General features: G+C 35.1%; 1 protein-coding gene across 7 annotated transcripts in view; it reads left to right on the top strand.

The window, feature by feature from the left end:
• STRN3 (striatin 3) overlaps positions 1-21,554 on the top strand; it is a 106,004-nt gene that overhangs the window by 44,771 nt on the left and 39,679 nt on the right. For 4 of the 7 annotated variants that reach the window (XM_042942917.1, XM_042942916.1, XM_042942915.1 and 1 more), the window contains exons 2-7: positions 5,543-5,646; positions 6,278-6,351; positions 10,754-10,835; positions 13,144-13,317; positions 17,627-17,756; positions 20,214-20,355. In XM_042942917.1, the coding sequence (XP_042798851.1) occupies positions 5,543-5,646; positions 6,278-6,351; positions 10,754-10,835; positions 13,144-13,317; positions 17,627-17,756; positions 20,214-20,355 (706 nt within the window). Of the gene's footprint in view, positions 1-301; positions 416-1,372; positions 1,671-5,542; positions 5,647-6,277; positions 6,352-10,753; positions 10,836-13,143; positions 13,318-17,626; positions 17,757-20,213; positions 20,356-21,554 lie in introns of those variants that run through there. The other 3 variants (XM_042942918.1, XM_042942921.1, XM_042942919.1) reach the window with 3 other exon arrangements.

Below are 21,554 nucleotides of genomic sequence, written 5' to 3'. Positions count from 1 at the left end.
AGTGAGAGAGACAGGACAGACAGAATCTGAAGCAGGCTCCAGGCTCTGAGTTGTCACCACAGAGCCTGACGCAGGGCTCGAACCCATGAACCGCAAGATCATGACTTGCGCCAGAGTCAGACACTCAACCGACTGAGCCACCCAGGCACCACTCTAAGCATAATTTTTGATGTTGCCATTTTTTCCTTGGTGTTGTAAACTTCTACTTTGATAAATTATGTGACTTCATATATATTGGTTTGTTTCTGGAATTTCTGTTCTGTTTTTTTGTTTGTTTTTTAATCTGTCTATCCCTGTACCAATCACTGTTTTAATTTCTCTAGTTTCAGAAACCATCTGAATTTCTGGTAGTGCAAGTTCCACCACTTCTTCCTTGGTGATTGTCTTGCCTGTTCTTGGTAATTTGAATTTTTTGGTAAATGTTAGAATCAGCCTGTCGAGTTCTACACACACACACACACACACACACACACACACACACACACACACACATGCACACACATTGAAAGTTTGTGTGGAGTTACAGTAACTCATAGTTTGTGTGATAATTGTTTTTTATGACTCTGCTAGTCCATTTAGATTGTTTTTTCTGTACAGATTGCAGTTTTTTGTGCAGAGATCTTGCACATTTTTGTTTATTCCCAGATGATTTTTTTTTTTTTATGCCATCGTAATATGTTGTGGCTATTTCTTTTTGTGGTTACTTTTTTTTTTTTTTTTTTTTTTTTAATTTTTAAAGCTTATTTTTGAGAGAGAGCCAGGGCGGGGGGTGGGGGGGGTGGGGGGAGGCTCGGAGAGGCAGAGAGAGGGAGACACAGGACTCGAAGCGGGCTCCAGGCTCCACTCTAACAGCACAGAGCTGGACGCGGGGCTCAAACTCATAAACTATCAGGTCATGACCTAAGCTAAAGTCCAATGTTTAACTGACTGAGCCACCCAGGTGCCCCTGTAGTTACTTTTTAAAGTATTTATTTGCTGAGATGATGCTACTAGTGATGAATTATGTCCTTTAAAAATAGCTCAGAATTCATTGTTATTAATTTATTAAATGTTGTCTCTTATTTAATTGGTCTTTTTTTTTAATCACTGTCAGATATAACTTTTACCTTTTCAAAGTACCTATATAGATACTTTGTGATACAAGGTCATAAGGTCATATCCAGTAGTCATGACATATCTGGTCTTTGCTTTTACCCCCATCTCGAGGTGGTTTGGGTTAAGATATCTCCTTTAAAAGGCATTGTCTTAATGAATTCTCACCTTTTTTTTGGTTCTTTGTGTTTGTGAATTATCCTTCTTCAACTCCTCTTCAGAAGCTGCTGTGAGATTCATGCTTTTTTGTGTGTACTTTGTGCTTGTTTGTTTAATTTACTAGATTCTCTATATATGGATTGTTTCTAATATGAAGTTGAATGCTAAGGCAAGAAGTCAAAATGAAGTCTCACAATAGTGTTAGATTGTAGTGCCTGCTTTGGTAGCACATATACAACAACGTAAGATTCTAATAGGATGCATTACCACTGTGTAGTTTTGTTTGTTTTTTTTTTTTTTAATCCCTCAGGAACAAGACAAGGGTATTCACTTGTCACTTTTATTGAACATAGAACTGAAAGTCCTATGCATAGCATTCAGGCCAGAGGTTGGAGGAGGGAGGGAAGGCATCCAAACTGGTAAGGAAGAAGTAAAATCATCACTATTTGCAGTGACATGGTACTATATATAGAAAATCCTGAAGACTCTACCCAAAAGCTATCATAACTAATAAATAAATTCAGTAAAGTCACAGGATACAAAATTAATTTACAGAATTCTCTTGAGTTTACATAAACTAATAATGAAGTGGTAGAAGGAGAAATTAAGAAAACAATCCCATTTACAATTACACCAAAAGGAATGAAATACCTAGGAAGAAATTTAACCAAGGTGGTGATAGACCTGTCTTTTGAACACTAGAAAATATTGATGAGAGAAATTGAAGACAACACAAAAAAATGGGAGGTATATCATGTTTATGGATTGGAAGAACTAATATTGTCAGAATATCCATACTACTCAGACCAATCTACAGATTCAGTGTAACCCCTATGAAAATACCAATAGTGTATTTAACAGAACTAGAACAAACAATCCTAAAATTTGTATGGACCCACAAAGCACCCCAAATGGTCAAAGCAGCCATGAAAAAGAACAAAGCTGGAGGTACCACAATCCCAGATTCAAGATACACTACAAAACTATAGTAATGAAAACAGTTTGGTACTGGCATAAAAACATTCACATGGATCAATGGAGCAGGATAGAGAACCCAGAAATAAGCCCATACTTACATGGTTAATTATGGTAAAGGAGGCAAGAGTACACAATGAGGAAGATAGTCTCTTCAGTAAATGGTGTTGGGAAAACCAGACAGCTACATGCAAAAGAATGAAAGGAGACCAATTTCTTACACGGTCCACAAAATAAATTTCACATGGATTAAGGACCTAAACATGAGACCTGAAACCATAAAATTCATGGAAGAAAACATAGGCAGTAATGTCGTAGACGTCACCCTTAGCAGCAGTTTACTAATAAATATGTACTCTCAGGCAAGGGAAACAAAAGCAAAAATAAACTATTGGGCCTACACCAAAATAAGGCTTTGCACAGCGAAGGATACCATCAACAAAATGAAGAGCTATCTGGGGGTGCCTGGGTGGCTTAGTTAAGTGTCTGACTTCAGCTCAGGTCATGATCTCATGGTTCATGGGTTCAAGCCCTGCATCAGGCTGTCTACTGTCAGCACAGAGGCTGCTTCAGATCCTCCCCTCTATTCCACACCTCCTCTGCTCACTTGCTCACTCGCTCACTCACTCTCTATCCTACTGAATGGGAGGAGATATTTGCAAATGATATATTTGATAAAGGGTTAATATCCAAAATATGTAAAAATTTATATAACTGAACACCAAAAAAAATATATATATATATGGCAATCTGGGAGTACCTGGTTGGCTCAGTTGGTTAAGCTTCCAACCCTTGATTTTGGCTCAGGTCATGATCTCACAGTTCATTGAGTTCAAGCCCCACATTGGTCTCTGCACTGACAATGTGGAGCCTGCTTGTAATTCTCTTTCCTTTTCTCTCTTTGCCCTTACCCAGCTTGCATTCTTTCTCTGTCTCTCTCAAAAAAATAAAAGACAAAATATTAAAAAATAACAGCAATCTGGTTTACATATGTGCAGAGGACCTAAATAGACATTTTTCCAAAGAAGATATTTGGATGGACAAGAGACACATGAAAAAATGCTCACATCCCTAACCATCAGGGAAATACATAACAAAACCACAGAGACCTGTTGCCTTAGACCTATCAGGACGGCTAATATCAAAAAGACAAATATTAACAGGTATTGGTGAGAATGTAGAGAAAAGAGAACCCTTGTGCATCATGGGTGGGAATGTGTAAATTGCTGTAACCACTGTGGGGAACAAGCTGGAGATTCCTCAAAAAATGAAAAATAGAGGAGCGCCTGGGTGGCTCAGTTGGTTAAGCTTCTGACTTCGGCTCAGGTCATGAACTCGTGGTTTTTGAGTTCGAGCCCCATGTCAGGCCCTGTGCTGACAGCTCAGAGCCCGGAGCCAGCTTCAGATTCTTTGTCTCTTTCTCTATTCTTCCCCTGCTTGTACTCTGTCTCTCTTTCTCAAAAAAGATTATTTTCTTTAATAAAAAAATTAAGAATAGAAATACCATATAATCCAGTAATTCCATTAGTGGGTATTTATCCACAGAAAATAGAAACACTAATTGGAAAAAGATACGTGCACCCCTGTGTTTATTGCAGCATTATTTTCAATAGCCAAGATATGAAGCAACCTAAGTGTCCATTGATAGTTGAACAAGTAAAGAAGATGGCATATTACACAATGGAATATTACTCAGCCACAAAAAGAATGAGATCTTGTCATTTGTGACAACATGATTTGCATCTAGAAGGTTTTATGCTAAGTGAAATAAGCCAGGGAAAGACAAATATGATATGCTTTACTTTTATGTGGAATCTAAAGAACATAGTAAATTGAACAGTCATAAATACAGAGAATTAAGTGGTGGTCACCACAGGGGAGGAGGTTAGAGCGATGGGCAAAATAGGTGAAGTGGTTTAACAGGTGCAATTTGCAGTTACAGAATTGATAAGTTAGGGGAATGAAAAGTCCAGTATAGAGAATATAGTCAGTAATATTGTAATGGTGTTGTATGTTGACGTTGGATGGTGACTGCCCTTACTGTTGTGAAAAAAAGAGAGTTAAGGCAAAAAACTTAATCAGAGTTTCTTGAAGCTGTGTGGTGAAATTGACCTTTTACATTTGCTTAAGTGCTACTTTTTTCTTTAGCAGCTTAGACTCTTAGGTTCTGAATAGTTACCATTCCTCCTGATGTTTTATTTTTGTTTTGAAATTTATATTTGGAAGTGTTATGTAGCTGTCTAACTTCACAAGTGTTAAGGAGTTGCAGATGATTCTTTTATTTTTTTATTATTTTTTTTAAGGGTAATAGAGAAGAGCTTGTTTTGATAGCAGTGGACATTTAAATACTTACATGTTCTTATTAATCAATTTGATTTAGCTGGTCTGCTGGCCAGTGTATTTCTATCATAGAAAAACAGATCCAACTTACTGGGTTAAATCATCTAGCTGAATTCATTTGTTCTGATTTCATGTTCACTGAAATTTTAAAAAATAAATTATAATTTAGCTTACTAATAGTAGCTTTACTTTTTCTTAATAAATACACCTATGGGTCATCTCAGCAAGGGCATTCTCCCCCTTGTGGAAGTTAGTTTTATTGTAATTATGTACATAATGGCAAATGTCTCCATACAGATGCCAGGCTCTTTAAAGCTGCCTCTCACAGAAAATAAGGCAATTGAAAAGAAAATAATCCCTCTCGTAGTAGAAAAATGGTAACAGAAAGTAATGAGTTCTTTGAACATACAGTGGCTTTACTTAAACTACTTGCAGTACTCTAGTATTACTGTTTCAAGAATTGAAACAATTTGGAGTAGGTGGGTAGAATAGAAAAGATTACACATTTTTTAAGTATTTTGTGAACGCAAAATGGTTTTGAAGTAATGTTACTGTCTTTTGAAACAAACATCTCATTTGGGGGAAAATATTTACTTAAAAAAATAATAATTTGGGGAGGAGCCAAGATAGCAGAACAGCATGGAAGTTTTTGTGTCTCGTGTCCATGAAGAGAATAGTATTTTTTAGTTTTTTGTGACTTGTATGTTAGGAAGTAGGTTCAGTTTTTATGTATAAAATTTCCTTTTATGATTATGTAAAAAGTGTTAACATTAGAGACCTTAAGATTAAGCAAATAGCTGATTTATAGTCATTGATTTTTAAAGTAATTGTATTACTAACAAAGTTTGGTTGACTGCCTCTATCAATTTTAAAACTTGCCATCATGAACAAGTTACTATTTATTGTTTTTTTTTTTTTTTTTTTTAATGTATCATTAGGAAAAAAATGAAAATAAATGAACCTGTTATATTTTTAGGCCCGGATAGCATTTTTGCAAGGAGAAAGAAAAGGACAAGAAAACTTGAAGAAGGATTTAGTAAGAAGAATAAAGATGTTAGAGTATGCATTAAAACAAGAAAGGTATGTGTGCCTCGTTTTCTTATAATACAAAATAGAACAGTATTCTCTTTTATACCAGTGTGCATTGTATTTGAAAATACTTTGAAAGTATGAAACCCTGACCCAAATACAAGATGATACTTGGATTTGATTCTTATAAGGGAATAGAAAAGATTTAAATCTGTAAAATTGAATAGTGGGTGGCTCAGTCGGTTAAGTGTCCTACTTCAGCTCAGGTCATGATTTCACAGTTTGTGAGTTCAAACCCCACATTAGGCTCTGTGCTGACAGCTCAGAGCCTGGAGCCTGCTTCAGATTCTGTGTCTCCCTCTCTCTCTGTCTCACTCTCCTTCAAAAATATAGAAACATTAGAAAAAAAATTTATAATTGAAATTATGTCTTTTGTTATAGATTCTAAGTTTTGGAATTTTATTTTTCTTTAAAGATAAGGAAAAAATTTGTCTTCATTTTTTACATTTACATTTTTTTTCTTATATAGCAGTACACTTTTTTCTCTAATTTCCGTAAAGCTTAAAAAACAGGTATTCATATTATGTTTCGTGTTCTCAGAGAAATATATACTAGTATTTACTTAACTGTGTAGAAAAGGAAAAAATTTTTTTCTTTCAACAATTTGTTGTTAAATTTTCAGGGCAAAATATCACAAATTAAAATATGGCACAGAACTGAACCAAGGTGATTTGAAAATGCCAACCTTTGAATCAGGTAAAGTGGATTCTTCTGTTAACCTTCTCCTGACCCAGTTCAAGAAAAAAATTGGTTTAAGCTCATTTTTCTGTAACAGACATGTTTTCTTCACCCTCATTTTGCTTCGATAGCATTGGTTAGTTAGATGGTGGACCACTGTAATAATGCCTAATATTTTGGGGAAAATAATAAATGAATAAAAGTAAATCGTCGTATCTATATCTAAATCCTGAGGTTATTTATCCTTTTTTCCTTGTGTTGAAATGTGTGTAAAATTGTGAGTGCATTTTGGTATCAGAAGTGAAAGGTAATGAAATAATTCTACCCTTGTAGATAATTCTTGTCCCGTTCTATAAAAGTTTACTTTTTTATTATTACAAAGTTCTTTTTATCTGGAGAAGCTGTGATTACCATAGTTTAATTCTGAAAATAGGAAATTTGACTGAATTTGGAAACCTCATAGGCAGCCAAATAAGAGAAGGAAAAGAATCTTCTCCATTTCATCTTGCTCTGTACCAAATCTTGCATTTTACACTAAACTAAATAGATAATGAGTGTGAGAGTAGTATCTGATGAACAATTATGCTTGGAAGAGATGGCTGGATATAGGAAAAAGCTAACAGTTTAACGTTAATTTTAGGGTTCTACATGATTAAAACATCTAGAAATGAATAAGGAATTCTTTGATTTATGTTATGCATATTGGGAATGTTATCAGTTTCTTATTTCTCAGGTATATTTAGAACTCATATACATTTTGATCGTGCATTCAAATTGAATTCTATGCTGGTCTTGGATGGTGGTTACTAAGATAAGAAAAAAGTGTATCTTTATTTGGATATGCAGTTTTTCTTCTTTCATAATAAAGTTGTACCATATCTAATAAAGTTAAAGCATATATGGTAAGGAAGATAAAATTTAGATATGGAGGTTGGTTTTTTTTGTTAGGTGGCAGAGTAAATTTTAAAAAATTAATTGGTTTTTAGTTTAATGTTAATATTAAATACTTAATATTTAAGTACTTAGAACTTGGCAGAAACACTTCATACACAATTTAATTTTTTACATTTACCGGTTTTATCATTTATTATATCTTCAGGTTGTTGGTATCTATATTTTAAAATAAAGAGACCAACATATCAGCAGCATGGGTTTCCTTTGATCTAGCTTTTCAGTGATGGTGAAGGTTCACTTTGACAGTAGGGAATAATATTATGGCCTCATCCTTGGAAAAGCAACAATAAAAAATAAAAAGATGGAAGGTCTATATATTTTGGGCCGTGTTGACTACAGTAGTCTTACTGCAGTTAGAGGGAGTGGGGTGGCTTCATAGAAGTTAATGAATCTGGAGCTTTTATTTGAATCTTTTTCTTTCTAATATGGCTAGAATATTGAGAAAATAAGTATTCACTTTCTGACTCAAGGGCTGTCCCCCTAACTTGGTCTGCGTAAATGTGAGGAAGGAGGCTAGTTGCAGCCACATTGTTCCTGGAGCCAGTCAGAATTGGCTAGCTGGTTTCAGTGCAATAGTGTGTGTAGAACAAATCATTAGCAGATAAGTGTCTGCTGCCTGCTAAAAACAGACTTGTTTTTATCTGTATAAACTTAAGTTTTAAGTTTTAAAACTTCCTCAAAATGAGGAATAAAATGACATTCAGGTGTTTTATTTATGGGAAGCAATATTTAGTAGAGTAGATTTTCTTTATTGATGTAGAAAAACTATTCACAGTGTTTAGTGTGGGGGTGGGGAGCAATGAAGTGATGGACAATATATAACATATAAACAAAATTGGTTAAAATGACTTCAAAGTATAGATCGAGATAACCATTAAACAAATTAGTGTTGCCTTTTATATACCCAAAACTAAATCAAAATATAAAATATTGTCTTGACAGAAGTATGATACACGTTTTTATACCTATGTCTCAGTAATACGTATATATATGGCCTAAACCTAACCCTATAAAAGGGGTTGTATCTAAATATGTAAAGAGCTTTTTTGTGTATTTAGGGGGGAAAAATCTATAACAGTAGGAAAATAGGCAAAAGAAAAAGCAACCCATAAGAGAAGATATCTAAGTGACCAATAAGTGTATGAAATGATGCTCAATGTTATTTGTTATTGAGGAAATACAACCAAAGTGCAGTACATACAATTAGACACCTATCAGAATGGCTAAATTAAAATGGAAAAGACAAAAAAAAGGTCAAGTCTAAATGAGGATATAGAACAACCAAATCTACTGGTGTTGGGATTGCAGATTGATAGAACTGCTCTGAAAGTAGTTTGCCAATAAGACTAAAGGGAACATAGCAGCGGCATGCTCTGAAGCCCAGTAATTCCAGTCTACATACTCTACTTCTTAAAATGCATACGTGTGCTCATCATAAGGCTTGTATAAGAATGCTTATAGTGTCTTGTAAAAATCTGGAAACAGCTTGAATGACCTGCGGTATTAGAATGGATACATGTAATGTATGATTTTAGCATAATGGAATGCTATTTAGCAACAAAAGTGAAAAAGCTGTAACTACACCTGACAACATGGACAGGTAACATAACACTGAAAAATGATATAAATGATCTCATGTGTATCAAATTTAAAAATTAATCTAATTTTTATAAATCAGGATAGTATTGATACTCTTAAAGAACTGTCTAGTGACTGCAGGAAGGTACAAGGAAAGCTTTTGGGACACTAATAATGTTTTGTTTATTCATCTAGGAACTGATTACATTGATGTGTTAAAAAATTCTTTGAGCTGTATATATGCTTTTGGTGTACTTCAAGGATATCTATAGAAAAATTATTTATCATAATGGAAGGTAGAAACTAATGTCGACATTAGTGGACTGGTTAAATTAAATAGGCATATACTTTCTGTGGAATACTGTGTGATCATTTTATGTAATATTAATCTGTGTTCATTGACATCAAGAGAATGTTCAAATATGTTAGGTGTCAAAAGCAGCTTTATAGGACAGTATACACATTGGTGCCTCGCCCCATTTTTAAGGAAAGGAGAAGTTTATGTATGTATTTTGAGATGAAAAATAGGAATGATAAAGTCTCAAGCACTAACAATTTTAATGATAGGATTTGGGGCGTTGTATTTCTTTTTACAAATGTATTTTTTTGGAGCACCTGGATAGCTCAGTAAGTTAAGGATCTGACTCTTGGTTTCTGCTCAGGTCATGATCTCACAGTTCATGGGTTCGAGGTCCGCATCAGGCTCTAGTTGACATTGCTGACCTGTGGGATATTCTCTCTCTCCTTCTTTCTCTGCCCCTTCCCCGCTTATGCTCTGTCTCTCTCTCTCTCTCAAAATAAATAAACTTAAAGAATGTATTTTTTTCTCCAGTGATTATGTATTATACATGATTTAACAGCAAACAAAATTGTATAAATAGATGAAATATATAAACAAAGGAGCTATTAAGATGAAATAATTATTTCTAGAAATCTTAGACGTTCTCTCTGTTCAGGGGAGGAATGAGAAGGTGTAAATAATGGAATTGTTACAGTTAGAGAAGTAAGGCAGGGAATATTTGAATTAACTACCAGTAAGTTTTTCTTTTTATGACTCTGAGGAGTCTAAGAACCTGACAACTGTGAGCCATGCTAAAGGTTCTCAGCATTCATTGTGACGGCTGATCTTCTTTGATCCTCTGTTGTCTGCATTATCTTATTTTCATAATGGGAATTTTTAGGAAAATATTTCTTTAGTATCATTAGTGCTGATAAGTATTTGTAAATTTCTCACTAGGGATACTTATTGAGAGCTTAACTCACCTCAGATTACAGTATTTATTAAACTCTTAGTACATATACTCATTTGAGAATAAAATATGGTCTTTTACATATAGTAGAAACTATTTTCTGGTTTTAGTTCTAACAATGAAATTAATTATATAAAGTGTTACGAGTAAGATTTAAAGTTTCCTGATAGACTCAAAATTAAGTCATTGAATAGTTTTATATATACTAGATTTAACAGTGTTGATTTTGAATAGCTTAAGTAAATATTAAACGTAGCTTTTTAATTTTGAACCCATCAACCCAGCAGAATTCTGATAGTTAAAACAATTTTTTTTTTCGATAAATATTGAAATCACTGAAATGAAATCATTTCATAGCCTGAGTTTTTGGTTTTTGAATCCCTTGTAGAATAGTTAATGTACTCTTAGGTTTCCCAGTTTTAAAACAAGGCAGGTTGTACCTGAGTGTTTTGTTTATTGGGATAAACACATTTAAAATGACTGTAAATACTCAATAGTTATTAATTTACTTCTATCATTTATAAAACATTCAGTTATTTTTTTATGGGAATTTATCCCTGAGAGAACTTTGGCAATATTTTCAAGAGTGGAAATGCTGTGTGTGAAATTGTCTCTTTTGTGTATGTGTTAATTTTTAGAAGAAACCAAAGACACAGAAGCTCCCACAGCACCTCAGAATAGCCAGTTAACGTGGAAGCAAGGCAGACAACTGTTAAGACAGTAAGTAATAGTTCATTTTCAGCTTTCTTTAAGGATCTAGGTATGCGAATGCTTATGTTCAGTAACTTTGCAAGTAAAAAATTATTTGATGATACTAGGACAGTGTGTATAGTTTTTATTGCTTTCTTGTTTCTTTTGACTATTGGATCTTTTTAAAGTTGGTATCCTATGAATGTTCCTTTGGACACTGCTCAGGATGATGTTGTTTTCTATTTATCGTGTAGAATGTCATAAAAGCTGGATGGCTGGAAGGCCAGAAGAAAAACAATACAGAGTTCATACTTGTAGATACTCCCATTCCTGTTATTGCAGAATTCATGTACTTGGTTTTAATTGGGACTGTGACTGGTTTATAGAAGGAATTTAGCTGGTAACCTGAAACCTTTCATAAGTGGCTTGCTAAATCCTACTTTTACTTGAATTTTTGAGGAAGCTTTTTGATAATTAAATTCTTTGCTGTATTATTAGAAGTAATTCTGTGGCGGGGAACCTGGGTGGCTCAGTCTATTGAGCATCTGACTCTTGATCTTAGCTCAGGTCATGATCTCACGGCTTGTGGGACTGAGCCCCGCATTGGGCTGTGTGCTGGCATTGCTTAGGATTCTCTCTCTCCTTCTCTGTCTGCCCATCCCCTGCTCGTGCTTTCTCTCTTTCTCTCTCAAAACAAATAAATAAAACATTAAAAAAAGTAATTGTGTGACATATCTTACTGTTTTAGTCTGTTTTAATCAGAATTGGCTTAACTTGATGAAATAAATGACTCTGAGTCAAGTGCTTTTACCTGGATTGTGTGAGATTTTGTCTGCTCATTCAGACCACATGGTTAGAGTGTGATCGCAGTTGTTCCCCCACAAAAAGAGAATTGCGGTTTTTAGAAGAGTCCAATAGCTATAGTGAAATCAGTTGTACAATATTTCTCTTATAAAAGCCTAGTCTTATTGCCTGGATTAATATTTTGTCTCTCCTCCTTTCTCTGAGAGTAGTTTATCTCTGTAATCTTGCATGTTCATTTGTCAACTGTGTACTCTGTTTTCCATTGTGATACTCCACTGAAGCTACTCACAGACATAGTTAAGAGAACTTTTTTGTTCCTATTTGATCTTTTGGACACATAAGGCATTAACCATTGTATTTTGAATTCTTAACTCTATGCTACCATTTCCCCCCTTATTTCTCAAGTACTTTCTTTTAATTTTTTTTGAGTTTCTCTTATTCTTTTAGCCCTTTAGGTTTCTGTGTCCCAGGCTATCTGTTCTAGAGTTTTTTCTCAGGGCAACTTCATTTAAATCCATGGGTTTAAATACCATCAAACACTGATAACTCCCAAATCTAGATGCTGAGTCCAATCTCTTCTGAGCTTTGACCTTTCTTATTATTGTGCCTAATAAATGTCACTTTCTTCACTACTACGTGATTATCTGATAGATACCCTATAAATCAGACCCGGACTCTTTATTCTTCATTTCATTGAATAGAACCACCATCCAACCATCCAAGCTAGAAACCTGAAAATTTTCTAAAATTCTTGTATCTTCTTTCATTCTACTGCCATGTGTATTTGTGCACCAGGTCTCTACGATTGTATCTTGCTTTTATTTCTCATGTTTATTCTCTTCAGTTTTATTTCTTGCTGTGTTAGTGTCCTACCAAGTCTCCCTGCTATTGACTTTCAGCTAAAAATTGTTTGTTCTTTTGCATATTGTGTAAGGCTCCTGTTTAGCATCCTTCCTTAGCCTGTCAAATACTTTAAGAAGAAATTCTTTATCATACAAAACCATTCACGACCCATTATCTATATTTATGTCAGAATCTGGTCCCTTTCTTTTCCAGTCTTACCTTGGATCCTAGATTAAATATACAGAAAGTTTCAGTACCATGAGGTTTTAGATCCTAGAGGGAGAACTAACCCGTCCATCATCCTCTGGCTAAGAACCTAGGTTTAAACTTAGCATGTTACTATTCTGAGGTCCACTTTGTGGACTTTTTTTTTTCTTTTAATAGTGTATATCATCACTTCCTTAAAGTTTTTTAAGGTTCTAGAGTTTTTTAAGCTTCAAGATAATTGGCCCTTAATTAGCATTAGCCATCCTGTATGCTTTCTTAATTAAATTTCTGTTTGTAATTGGCTTTGTTCTCTTAGAATTGGAACTAGTGTATAGAGAAGAAAATTTTGAGGTAAAGGAGGATCATATTTTACAGGATTATGGGTTTTTTTCCTTGATCAGTCATTGCTTGATGTGATTTTTGAGTTAACAGGTTTGTAGGTGTTAATATATGGGATCTAATATTTTAAATTGTCTCTTAACAGATATCTTCAGGAAGTAGGTTACACAGATACAATATTAGATGTCCGATCTCAGCGGGTAAGGTCATTACTTGGACTATCCAGTTCAGAACCAAATGGATCGGTAGAAACAAAGAACTTAGAACAGATCCTGAATGGAGGTGAATCTCCTAAGCAAAAAGGACAAGAAATCAAAAGGTACGATCTGTAGGTTCACACTGTTTATATAATGGGAATTATGAATCTCTTTAACTTCTTGTTACTACTAGGGTAACAATTTTTAAAGCAGGTAGAATTCACATTTAAAGACTTTTCTTGTACATGGTAATAGGGGCAAATAAAGTTTAGCTTAGATGCTTTTTAAAATTGACCTGTTTTAAGTTTTGATGCCAAGAGAATGGCTATAGTTCTGAAATAGGTGCTAAATTTAAATTTGAGAGTGATTTCTTGCAGTTCTGAGCTATTTTAACATCATGATTTTAAAATTTTGCTAGGGTATTTTCAGTAAATTATATTGGTACTCTGTAACTAGAATAGCAATGGTTATATACACACTAGTGTGAAAGAAACAAGGTTTGCATTATATTTGGGCTTAGAAAATCACCAGTTACACTTTTTAAAATTAAATGTCTTTACTAAGATAAAATTCACACACTATACATTTCTGCCATTTAAAGTATATAGTTTGTTTTTAGGATATTCAGACTCACTCAGCCATCACCACAATCTTAGTTTAAAAAAATTCATCATCTCACTGGGGCGCCTGGGTAGTGCAGTCACTTGAGCCTCCGACTCTTGATCTTGGCTCAGGTCATGATCTCATGGTTCATGAGTTCGAGCCCCACATTAGGCTGTGTGCCCCTCTTTTATCCTCTATAGCTCACGGAACACACTTCCACCAATGGTGGTATATTTTCAAGTGAAGTTGAACCAGTGATTTCTGATTTCTTCAGAAATAAAGCAACTTAGGGTAGATTTTCCTGAACTGGAAACAGGAGGATTATCTCAGTCTCCAGCTAAGCAGTGAGATTCCCTGTTTTCTTCAAGTATTCAGCATCTGGTATGTTGGCAGCGGAGCGGGTCTGATATCCCTTCCCGGGGAGATGTTGAAATTTATTACATTAATAGTCCTAATGATCCTGACAATTGGGATCTGCCAATGAAATGGTGAGCCTCTGTCCTATCATGCAAAAGTGAAGCCAGCTGCTTGGGAAGGCATGCCCATGTACACAGTTCATACAGCTAGCCTTTTGGTGCTTCACTTTTAAATGTGAGCATTTAGGAGAGACTTTAATACAGTAATTAGAGACCAAAGGAAACAAACAAAAAAAGAAACTCAGAAAACAGAGAGTAGAAGAGTTTCAAAACCATAATTACTTTTCTAAAAAGACCGAGAGAAGATAATACATCTACAAAACAAATAGGATGTTCTTCTATTCTGTTCTATTCTATTCTATTCTATTCACTTATTTTGAGAGCAAGAGAGCACATGAGGGTGGGTGAAGGACAGAGAGAGAGGGGGAGAGAATCTCATGCAGGCTCTACACTGCCAACACGGGGTCCAATGCAGGGCCCAAACCCACAAACCGTGAGATCATGATCTGAGCTGAAATCAAGAGTCAGGCGCTTAACCAACTGAGTCACGTAGGCACCCTGGTGGGATGTGTTTTTAAAAGGTTCATCTTAAAGCTAATAGAAATTAAAAGGTGTCATAGAAATGATTTCTATGTAAAACTTGGAAGATAAGATGGAAGAATCACCTCCCACCCCCAAAAATAAAAAAGGGAAGAGAGGAAATGGAACTGAAAAGGTAGGAAAATTCATAGATCACTCCAGCAGGGCCAACATCTGACTAGGAATTTCAGAAAGAACAGGTAAAATTATCTTACAGATTATTAAAATAGTAATAAAAGAAAATTAGCTGGAATATAGTTACAGCATGTATTTCCAAGGGTGTTTCCAGTTGGAAAGGATTCTTCCCAATTACACTATAAAATTAATTTTAAAAAAGATCCATACAAAGTTGGGTGAGCGATCCACTCTTGATTTGGCTCAGGTCATGATCCTGTTGACCTGAGGGTTGTGGGATTGAGCCCTGTGTCAGGCCCTATGCTCAGCATGGAGCCTGCTTACAATTCTCTCTCTCTTTCTCTTTCTCTCTGTCCCTGTCTTCCTCTGCCCCTCTCCCCTGCTCACGCTCTCTCTCTCAAAGAAAAACAAAAAAGCAAAGGCCACCATCATGAATGCCAGAAAGAAACATCTCAAAATAAACAGCATACTAGCATGCAAGTAGTAAAGTCTCAGACCTTGTAGATGTAATTTTCATTTTCCTAAAGACTAATGATGTTGAGTATCAGTTTATGCTATTCATGTATCTTTTTGATACAGTGTCTATTTGAGTAATTTTCCCATTTTTATTGTTTTATTTGTTACTGTTAACATTTTAAGTGTTCTTTATATGTTCTGGACACAGGTCCTTCATCAGATATGTGACTTGCAAATATTTTCTCTCAATCTATAGGCTTCTCTTTAAATTCTCTTAACAGTGTCTTTCAAAGAACAAAGTTTTTAATTTTGGGAAGTTGGATTCATCATTTTCCTTTTATGGATTGTGTTCTATTTGTCTTATAAAGCCATGCACATATATTGCTGTGATCAAAAACAATTCTAAAAACCTAAAACATGAGTTTCACTTTAGAGACAGAAATTTCTCTCCAAGGGACAACACTACTTCGTTTGTCAAAGTTCAAAACAGAATTCTCAGGTCTTCAATATACTATTTTCTATTTTTCTGCTATTAATGTACCAATTTTGTCAACTATCATTTTGCCTTTCATTTAATCCCCAAATGTTAAGAGTTACAGTAAATGTTGAGCTGAAAAGTATATGTTCTGTTATTGTGGTAGTTTTTTGTTTGTCTTTACTAATTTGTATTTGGACAAACCATCTCTTAAGTACATTCAGTTTTTATGCAGGCCCTTAAACAATGTGCTGGAACAGGCAGAGTATAGTAGACCTGTTAAAATCTATGCCATGTTAAAGGGCTATTAAAAAATAGTCTGGGGGCGCCTGGGTGGCTCAGTCGGTTGAGCGGCCGACTTCGGCTCAGGTCATGATCTCACGGTCCGTGAGTTCGAGCCCCGCGTCGGGCTCTGTGCTGACAGCTCGGAGCCTGGAGCCTGTTTCAGATTCTGTGTCTCCCTCTCTCTGACCCTCCCCCATTCATGCTCTGTCTCTCTCTGTCTCAAAAATAAATAAACGTTAAAAAAAAAATTTTTTTTTAAATAAAAAAAAATAGTCTGAATGATATTGTATCCTTAGAAACAATCAGGGAGGGGGAAAAAAAAACTCCAAATTTTAGATTATTCTTTTTGGTACCCAAAGATCATCTAGTTCAACCCAAACAGTTTACAGGTAAAGAAACTGAGGCTAAAAGGTTTAAGTGACTTGGCCAAATTCAGTCATGTAGTTAATGGAAGAACAGAGACTTTTATTGTGAGAGGCTGTGTTGAGCTGAAATTTCCACCATTCTCTTGCTGTGTTGTTAGACATTTAAACAGCTTTTTAAAAACTTCTTTTGTAAATAGAAGAGGAACTCAGATTATAGCTTAAAAAATGAGTTTGTAGGTAGATAAAAATAAATTATCACTATTACCTAGTACACAAATGGTTCTGAAAGACTTGAAAGTATTTCTTTAGTATATTAAAAATCCTGTTTTCTAGGTAAGAATATCTGTGAAATGGATTGGAATATCTATGTCTGATTTACCCCATAACTTTAAATCTGGGCAGGTTTTAGTCTTCAAATATTTGGGCCAAACTACAAGAGGTTGTAAAACTTTAAGAAATGCTAAGTTTAGGGGCACCTGGCTGGCTCAGTCAGTAGAGCATGTGACTCTTAGGGTTGTGAGTTCAAACCCCATGTTGGGCATGGAGCTTACTTAAAAAAAGAAAAAGAAAAAAATGCTAAGTTTAAGTTGCTTGCTTGTGATGGCTTTATTTTGAGAAATAATAGCACATTTGAGTGTCTATCACTATGTGATTTTATTTTGATACAGTAATTACTCAAAAATATTTTGGACAGTAAACATTGGAAAAACTTAATCACTTTTACTTGAGCCAGAAAACAATCTTTTCTTGGGTAGAGTACTTAGGCGTTACATTATAAGTAGGTTATCATTTGAATCTTTATACTACTTTCCTTCCTTTTATTTTTTTAAAATTTATGAGAAAGAGCACAAGCAGGGGAGGGGCAGAGAGAGAGAGAGAGGGAGACACAGAACCTGAAGCAGGCTCCAGGGTCCAAGCTGTCAGTGCATAGCCCAACCCAGGGCTCAAGCTCACGAATTGAAGATCATGATCTGAGCCAAAGTTGGACACTTAACTGACTGAGCCACCCAGGGGCCCCTCTATACTATTTTCAAGTACTGTTTTAAAATAGGAACCAGAAAGAAATGTTAGAATTAACCATTGGAATATCTGGATTCATCTTTTTCCCCTTTGACAGGCCTTCTGGTGATGTTCTTGAGACATTCAATTTTTTAGAAAATGCTGATGACAGTGATGAAGAAGAGGAAAATGACATGATTGAAGGCATCCCAGAAGGAAAAGATAAACATCGGATGAATAAACACAAAGTAGGAACTCATTTTTTAATTTTTATTAGCTAATACACACACTGTGGCTGTGGGAGTGCAAGTCCTGATCCCTCAAAAGCCAGAGGTGGGCCATCTGCTCTCACTCTCTCTCCCTCACAGCAGGGCTTTCATTCTGCACAAGCAGATTCAGAACTACTCACCCTTGTTTCTCTCCGTATGCCTGGCTTCCCAGGAGCCTGCAGCTGAGATGCCCAAGTGAGGATGGGTCAGTTAGTTGCGAATTCCCAAAGCTTCCTAGGAGAGCCTGGAGATGTGGAGGTGGGGCCTCAAGAAGGGGTGGCTCCCCAATCCGATATGGACGTCGCCCTCAGCCCTGGGTGGAACAAGATTATTTACACTGTACTGTCACAGTGTTTTTGCACTTTTCAGATGTTCTAGATAGTACATATTGTATCTTGGTAGTACATATTACTTTGTTTACGTATTTGAGATACAGAAAGGCTAAAAACTTGAGAATATATATTTGGAATACAACATTAAGGAGCTTTACATGTCAGTGTGCACTCCACTGGGTCATCAGTCCTAGTACCTACCTGATACAGTGTCTATGTTTGCTACTTTATTTTCCCAATTTGATACACACCTTATGATGTTTTGGTATTTTGAGATGAACTCTGAGTACAAAGCTGTACCATAACACAGGATGTCAGTTGTTGGTGTGACTGGACGTACTTGCATCAATAAAAGAACATGTTGCTCCCCTTGAAAAAAAAAAAATCTATTCTATTTGGAATAGAAATTTTCAAGATGTCTTAAGTTACATTAGAGTGATTGATCATTTTTTATTTTATCATATCACATGCAAGTTTTATATATAGTCAGCTGTTACTATTACCCACATGTAGTAGAAATTATTATTTGGTGTATCATTCACTAACTAGCCATAAAGGGTCTGTTTTTATAGAGCTAGTTGGTGGTTTGAAACTTTAAAAAAAATAACCAGGAACCCTCTCTCCACTGCTGCTACAGTTAATAGTCACTGCTAAAGTCTGACTCTTCATGTGCAGTAAAACACATGGTAAATTAACTCAAGTTACAGTGGGGATACTCCCACTCTGGATGAGGGAGTAAACTGTGGATTGTAAATATGTGTGTTCACATTCTTGTTTTTTGGTAAAGATTAATAAAAATTTACTTTTGCTTGTAACCTAGAAAACTGGATTATCTGTTTGATCAGTGATGTGATTTAACTATAAATATAAGCAAATTAGACAATCCATTTTTGAATTATCATAGTAGTATATATTTTTTTAATGCTTATTTATTTTTGAGAGAGGGAGAGAGCATGAGCAGGGAAGGGGCAGAGGGAGAGAGAGAGAATCCCAAGCAGGCTTCACACTTAGAGAGCCCAGCACAGGGCTCTGTCTGAACTGTGAGACCTGAGCCTAAGTCAAGAGTCAGACACTTAATTGACTGAGCCACCCAGTCACCCTGAGAATACTTCAAGTATGTTAAAAAAAAAAAAAAAGTGGATAGGTTAAGTTTTGGTTCCTTGGGATATTAAGTAATGTGGGGAAAATGCCAGCTTTCCTCAAAAAAAGTTGCCACACTGTAATTGCAGTTCTCAGTGTTTCTGTCACATTTCATGTGTGTAACACGGGTGAATAGAGATTTTGATCCTTTCCCTTTTTTCGTTTTGTTTGTTTTTTTCCCCCTGGGATGCATAGCACTGTTATTATCACAGCTATTGACCTAAGATCAGTTAATATCCTTCTTAGCTATGCCATATCCCTGTGAATAATAGAATCTGTAGGCACTTCTCAGCGAGTGAAATCAGTTCAACACAGTGTATCAGAATATAAGTGATTGCATGGGTCTATAAATAGGGTAATTGTGAATCTTATAATTAAAGAATTTAAATATTCTTGCTTAGTATTTTAACGATTTTGTACTACCACATTACTTGCATCGCATCTTAACCGTAATCTTCACATGGTGCTGTTAACCATTTATATAGGGTACAATCTATGATTGGTGAACTACATGGAAAAACTAAAATTTTGTGTATTTAAGTAATTTAAAAATGGGAGTATAAATATAAAGTTAATGGTGTTACTCATATGTGGAATTTGAGAAACTTAACAAGACCATGGGGGGGAAGGTAAGGGAGAAAAGTAGTTACAAACAGAGAGGGAGGGAGGCAAACCATAAGAGACTCTTAAATACAGAGAACAAACTGAGGGTTGATGGGTAGGGAGGGGAATGGGTGATGGGCATTGAGGAGGGCACTTGTTGGAATGAGCACTGGGTGTTGTATGGAAGCGATGAATCACGGGAATCTACCCCCAAAACCAAGAGCACACTGTACATACTGTATGTTAGCCAATTTGACAATAAATTATATTAAAAAAATAAAGTTAATGCTGTTAAAAACATATAAAGGACCCCTTTAAAATCTAGGATAAAAATAATTTTTGGCTTATGTTCCATTTACAGATAGGTAATGAAGGTTTAGCTGCTGACCTAACTGATGATCCTGATACTGAGGAAGCACTGAAAGAATTTGATTTTTTAGTGACTGCTGAAGATGGTGAAGGAGCTGGAGAAGCACGGAGTTCAGGGGATGGCACAGAATGGGGTAAGTTGATAAAAAAAAATATGGGGGTGGGATAATATATAGCCCTTAAAGATATATTACTATTAAATATTATATGTGGAATGTGAGTATTTGAATGTATGGTAGCAGTTAAGCAAGAGCAAGGAGAAGTGGTAGTGAATAATTTCAGGGTGTTCTGCACCAATTTATTTAGGTTTGGTGACAAAATTATGTTTAATATATACTTTTTGGTAGATTTTGATTTTTGAAGCTTATTGATTTAAAGGTGAAATAAATTCAGTTCCTTTCTTTTTAGCAGATTAAAAAAAACCATGCATGTATATACTTTTAAACATTCCCATTATTTAATTTGGCAATGTATCTAGGTTTAAAGAAGACTTAACTCTTTTTGTTATGCCTATATAATATTATCTGACTTATTACTAGAAAGTAATAAAGCTACTAATCCTTAATTATAGCTTTGTGTTGAACAAGGTTTAGTGAAGGTATTAAACTTTATTACATACAATATTTAGTATGCATATATTAGGGCCTAGCCTTTGGGAATGATATGTAATGCTAATAATAATTCAGCCATAACTGAAAGAAAAGATTTCTATTTATACAGGGTTGAAAACCTCATTAGAAAGTAAAATAAAAGTGTAAAAATTATATTAAGATAATAACCTGAGGTCCAGTATGTTGTTCATTTAATCAGCTTTTAATACAAGCATGTTATCTGGCAGGTAGAACACACATTGTGTTTACAGAGCTTTATTGGAAAAGGTTACTGTGTACGTTAATGCATATTTCAGTCAAACACCAAAGTTGCTTAGCTATTTGCAGGAGGAATTAGCACTAAATACTTAAAAACTACTTTGGTGATGGGAAACACGTTATTAAAAATGTTGTATTTATATATTGAACCAATATTGCTAATAGAAGAAATAAAATTTCATAGGTAAGATAATTGTTAACTATCCAGATAACAATTTCAAGCGCTTAAAAATCTGGATTTTGTTGCCAGCTTTCTTACTGTTTATAATTCTCAAGCATTGTTTCAGACCTTCACTTACCTCTTCTTCTAAGTGGGAAGAGAAGAGGCACATTAGTTGAAAATAAGAAAAAACTTCAGAATTACTTTATAGTCTTTGATTATACATTTCTGTACTTACTTGAAAATAGCTATATTCTAGTTTACTTTTCTTAAGAATTAGCCTTGCTCAGGAGACATGGTAAAA

Source organism: Panthera leo, chromosome B3 (assembly GCF_018350215.1).
Source record: "Panthera leo isolate Ple1 chromosome B3, P.leo_Ple1_pat1.1, whole genome shotgun sequence".
NCBI lineage: Eukaryota > Metazoa > Chordata > Mammalia > Carnivora > Felidae > Panthera > Panthera leo.
This window is presented reverse-complemented; position numbering and strand designations above follow the sequence as displayed.